Source organism: Ovis canadensis, chromosome 2 (genome assembly GCF_042477335.2).
Source record: "Ovis canadensis isolate MfBH-ARS-UI-01 breed Bighorn chromosome 2, ARS-UI_OviCan_v2, whole genome shotgun sequence".
NCBI classification, from domain to species: Eukaryota; Metazoa; Chordata; class Mammalia; order Artiodactyla; family Bovidae; genus Ovis; species Ovis canadensis.
This window is the reverse complement of record NC_091246.1, coordinates 91,699,588-91,705,418: the sequence shown is the minus strand read 5'-3', so window position 1 is coordinate 91,705,418 and position 5,831 is coordinate 91,699,588. Positions and strand designations below refer to the sequence as shown.

The window sequence follows — 5,831 nt, the reverse complement described above, 5'->3', positions numbered from 1 at the left end:
TGTGTACAAGAAGCAGAAGGAGGAAAAAAAGTTTAGAATACTATTTAGAATTACCTCAACTTTTCAATTCTTACTTCCCGCTCATTTTATATAATGCTAGACTGCTTCATAATGTATGTTATAATTATATGCTCCATTTTGTCAATGAACTAAAAACAAGTATAGTTTTAAATTAGGAATTTACAACTGATATCTTAGGAAGAAAATTCATTAAAGTAAAAATATTTCCTGAAATGGTTTTATTCAAGGCACATATGATGTTTAAATGTTTCTTTCACTTAATAAATGCTAAAGAAGAGTCTTTAGATCTCAAATCTATTATACTGCTTGTAAAAAAAATAGCATTTTTAAAGACTGACAATCCATTCCCGTACAGAGTGAACACATTAATAGATGCGGGTATGTGGGCTATAGTGCATGCTTCTAGAAATACTCCAGAAATGGAGGTAGGCAGATGCATTACAGGTTGCTCTGATTTGGCCTGGAATACAGTCTGCCACCAGTTACTGAGTCTTTGATGGGAAGGTAAGAAGAATCCCTAATCATTCCTGAAAAGGCATAATCCAAAGCTGGCCTACAAGGCAATGCTGGTACCAACCCAGGAGTCAGATAGGGAGACACGAAACCAGACAGCCCTCTGCCTGGAGAGGAATATGCCAGTCGAAATGGACTGATACCTAGTCTAGGATTTAAGCTGTAGAGACTTGAATCACCTCCATAAGAAGCAGAAGTAGTGTGAAGGGGAGAGAAAGCTGATTTATTTCCTAGAGTTCCAAAACCAATCCCAGCTAAACTAAAATTCGAAACTCTCGGAAAAGCCGTGTTTTCCAATGCTCCTGAATTTGCTAGGTCCCTGGTGTCTGGTTTCTGTTCTTTTCCATTTAGGATCTCTTCAATAGCTTGGACCACATCCCCTTTGCAGAGCTGCAGAATGCCTTCTAGCCTGCTGCGTCTGTAACTTGGGAAAATCTTGGTAAGGATATCAAGAGGGTCTCTTGGTCTAGAGGACACAGTGGGATGGCTGGCTGTAGAATCAGTGAAGTCTTTGGCCCACTCACTTTCATTTCCTGATTCCAAATCAGAAGATGACAGGGACCTGGGACTCTCTTCCCCTCCTGACTGCTCCCCAGGATGAAGAGACTGAATGCTATCATCCTTGTTTGGGTTTGCTGAAATAGATGACCTGATGTTTTGTTTTCCAGCAATATCATTAGACTTAGGAGATGATCTCAGGGTAAACTGATGGGATTTAGACCCCAGTTCTTCTTGTCCACTCTGGCAGGAGTCACATTTACTCTCCTTTTGTCCTGGGGAAGAGGAAAAAAAGGTATGAAATAAAGGGAAAACTTCCAAGAAGAAAGTACTGCCCACTTTTAATTAATGCTGGATAAAATAACTTTTTTACTCATAGTATATTAATAATACTTATTATTCACTGTAAAAGACATTAATGAACCAAAAATGTTAAATATCATTTGAAAATGCAGGTGTTGCAATAGTGGGAAAATGCAATTTATCATGTCATTTCAGGATCACAAAGTTCTATAATATACAAATGCTGTAGTTATTTAGGAATCAGAAGGTGAAATCTATTGTTACCCTCAAACTGTTAACACCAATATTTTATATTATTTACCCCATTTAGCGATTCAAAATTTTCATAAGTGTTACCCACATTTTGTTGTTATCCACATGAGGGCTTTTTTCCTACAGTGACAATATGCAAAAAGCACTAAACAAAACAATTGTTCAGATAAGAAATCAGAAAAAAAAGAACAATCTTACTATTTAAATGAACATTCTATTTAATCACTAATGCTAAATTTCAAAAACTGGTTTTTTACTCACATTTCAGGTTCCAACTAAGGTACCTGAATAATGTGAAAAAAATAGCAGGATTTTTCATTTCCTTTCAAATCTAAACCAATAATGACAACTGCTATACCAATCTCAAATCATATCAGAGCTTGTATATTTCATTTTATGTGAGACACAATAGACAGTTGATATTTTTCATAATCCTCTGTAAAATATGGACTTTCTCATTAAATCTCTAGGGAATATCAGTAAATGAGTTTATCATCAAATTGTTTCTAAAAGAAAATAATTTACAGCACTCTTTTCACTACTGGAATATGTATATATTTTCAAAGTATCTTGTAAAAAACATTAGTCATTTGCCTTAACTCACAACTCCCTTTCAATATTAAGGGAAATGTTCCAAAAACAGTTTCACAGAAAAATCTGATTTTCTATCTCAATATGTTGAACATATGAATATTAATAAAACAAGACTATCTTTAAATACTTTTTGCAAGGCTAATGCCAGGAAAACAATAATAAATAATTTTTATTTTGATTTACATTTACTCTTAGATGGAGTTTCTCTATTTCCATTAGAAACAGTAAACTGTCAATGAGGCACTCAGTTTTACTGTCAAACTTTCTCTTCAAACAAGATTTATGAATGTAACAAAACACATATGACCTATAGCAATGATTTGCAGTGCTCTTATGTTTTCTCAAAGAGCAGTCCTATATTCTAAGCAAATATCTACAGTTTGCTTTATAAAATTAAATGTGTACAATTTAACACATTGAGAATGAAAATGCTGTCATTACATCAAACATGACAAATAAAAAACGTGTTGCTTCTGCAAAATCACAAAGACTCAAGAATTTTCACCTTTAAATAAAACAATAAAAGTCATCTAATGATATAGAGATAGATTGGCCTTGGTCTGCCGCTCCATTTTATTTCTAAATATGATTCACTACATATGACCCCTTGAACATGTAAGGTTATCACAATTTCATCTCTATAGTAATTTTTACCTCTATCGTAATTTATGCATAAAACACAATATAATGTAATGAAATACTGATGGCATCAGACTGTCTAGAAAATAAGCTGTCTTTAAAATACTGCAATATCCTTATGTCATTTCTTTTCTCTCAATTCCTATAGCTGATTTTTATCATTGTATGCTATGTATTATACTGTAGTTTTAGGACACATATAGTTTTCCTTCTTTTGAATATAATATTCTTTTGTGTAGGAAAATCTTATTCACCTCTGAACCACTGTTTGCCTAATGAATAAATACACTAGTTTACTACAGTTCATGGATATTGTATAAGAGAAGGCAGTTAATTTAGAAGTGTCTTTTCAAAAAAAAAGAGGTCAACTGAGGCAAACAATAAAATAAATGATCTATAAAACATCACCCCCTCAAAAAAATCACATAAGTCAATGCCTAGCAGAAGGTTGCCAGTCAGATCTCACTGTCAATTTAGTTTGCAGAATTTTAATTTTCGCTTCTTTTTATAGCAGTTTCGCTTAACAACTTTATTCTTCAGCACACCTTGATTTTTGATGAGAAATGTTTAAACTACGTTGTCCACTGACACAAACTAGAACATGGACAAAAAGTGACATAGGTGAAAACAAAATCATATATGTCTTATTTAAGTAGAGAAAGAGTCTTTTTCAAAAGCAAATGCTGCGATCTGTTAAGAGCTGCAATTTTCACAATTCAGGGAAGTTTTCTAATTAATAACTTAATACATCATTATATTTTAATTTCATATGATTCAACCTATCTTGGATTTATACAAAAACACCAAAATGACATTTTCGTGCAAGTATGACCTACTGTAGAATTATGAAATTTGCTAAAATACAGTAAGATTTATGTTAGCATGAAAGGTTAATTTGGGATAACCCTAGTCAAAAAAAGAAATCTTTTTACCTGACATAGAGGGTGAAGGCAATTTGCAGTCAATAAATAAGAGAAAAAATTAAAACTTATTGGATAAGAAATCTCTAAGGTTAAAATCCCCAAAGATAAGAAATTCTTGGACTTTGAAATTCATATCAATGGTTTTACAAACCTAAATTTAGAAAACCTAAATTTCTTTCCTATGAGAAGAGGTAAAACTTGAAATGTTAGAGTTTTCTACACTGTTGGAGGCTAAAAAGCAGCTGAACAAAAGAGGTGGAACGCTTAAAAACGTTTAAAGAGTAAAAATGCTTTGGTAGATTTCAGTCTCTTTCCCACTTCTAGTTGGTCTGTCCCACAGGTAAAGACTGCACTCCCAACCACAAGTGAGTTTTCCATGCAAGATCACATTAACCCTGGTTTTACAGCTAAAAAAAAAAAAAAAAAAACAGAGCAAGCTCAATACAGTTTCTTTCACTGTTTTTCACTCAATCTTTGCTCTAAGTTCGTCTCCTCTAGCAGAGAAATTTGGGCACAAACTGCATTCCTAGAATGAGTTCCCCAACTGATCACTGGCACTTCATTTTTTCATGTATCCTATCACCTAAGGGGACAGAAAGCCCCATGGAAGTGAATGTGATAGGTCTCTAAGCAGTTTCCCAGAACTTAAATGCTTCTTTTAAGTTCTTTCTCGCCCTCCTGCATGCCATGGCTGTTTATTTCAAATATTTTTTTCTTCCTCCAAAACAACCATTTTTCTTTTGCAAAGAGCAAATTAAGTCTACTCACCTTGTTTTTCCTCTATATAATCTGGCTGGAAATTTTCGAAAACAGGGGTCGCCAGACCACTAGCCTGTCTCGGGGCACTCAGTCCCAGAGCAGGCACCGTTGCAGGGCCGCTTGAGGTCGTCTGGGAAGTCTCCGTTCTGCTGCTGCCTCCGGATGACCGACCCCCTGGCCCTGAGGGTCCAGGGTACAGAAGCCTTTGCAGCCCCCGAGCCTCGCTCTCCTCTTGGGCCTGCTGTCTGCGCAGCGCCACCTGTGCGGCCATGACACGCTGGCGCTCGGCGATCAGGGTGCACTTGGCACACGCGCAGTCCCGCCAGCGACAGAAGCGCTTGTGGCCCTTGAGGGCTGACACCACTCCGTGGTTGCGACAACGGGCGCACTTGGGTGTCCGTGGGTAGCCACCGGCCACAGCGCCCACCCCCCTTTCCAGTTCGGCAGGCGGCGGGCAACCTCCACTTCCCGCGCTGGAGGCTGCCCTCAGAAAGAGGCTGGACGGGCGCAGGAAAGTTGGAGGAACAGGTATCCCCGGGGGTACCGCTAACGCCGGAGACGGGGGCGGAGGGGCCGCTACCAGCAGTCCCGGGGCCAGGTGGAGCCGGCCGCTGCGGCTGCGGTCTCTACTGCCGCACTGTGACTGCTCCATTTCCGAGAAGGGTCTGGTGAGGGAGGAGTCGCAACAGAAGAGTGCGCTGTCCGCAGCTAACCCTGCTGGGATGCGGGAGCCTGGAGGGCCCGCCTTGGTCCCTCTGCCTACCACCCCCACACCGACAAAGTCTGACACAATTGCCGCGATGAACTGGGGAAACCGCTTCCCAGAGCTGGAGACTCTAAGAGGCGCAGAAGTCCACTGAGCCTCTTAGAGTCCCAGGGCGCTAAGTTTATGCCTTGTTCTCCGCGCGCCTTCGCCTTCGGAAGCACGAGACGGCAAGACTGCAGAGGCTACCCCGCCCACTGGATCTACTGGCCAAGGGCTGAAACCGGGGAGGGAGGGCCGCGGCGGGACCTGACTGTCTGGGAGGAGGGGCGGTGGGAGACACGAGAAATTGCCCCTTCACACACACACAAAAGCCCTTTTCTCCCACTTGCTTCTCCATGAATTCCTCAATGTATTTTTTTCATTTTTGTAAGATAATCTTCTCTCCCTCCCCATGCCTCTTTGTCCTTCGTAAATTAAGCAAGATTTGAAGTTCTTTCCCCAGTTCCTAGCTCCTCCTACGAAAGACTGAAGATTTGAACATGGAGTTCTCCGTTTCTTTCCTTTTCCCACATGAAGTGTTTAAGATGGTGTGTGTGCTCAGTCGCTCAGTCGCGTCCTGCTTT

At 39.6% G+C, this 5,831-nt stretch overlaps 1 protein-coding gene across 1 annotated transcript; it reads right to left on the bottom strand.

Moving 5' to 3' along the window:
• Positions 1–224: 224 nt before the first annotated feature.
• DMRTA1 (DMRT like family A1) lies at positions 225–5,521 on the bottom strand. The gene is made up of 2 exons (XM_069579430.1): positions 4,512–5,521; positions 225–1,307 (listed from the first exon to the last, which is right to left on the bottom strand). The coding sequence occupies exons 1-2, from the start codon at positions 5,152–5,154 to the stop codon at positions 460–462; spliced, it is 1,491 nt and encodes a 496-aa protein (XP_069435531.1). The 5' UTR covers positions 5,155–5,521; the 3' UTR covers positions 225–459.
• Between the last annotated feature and the right edge of the window lie 310 nt (positions 5,522–5,831).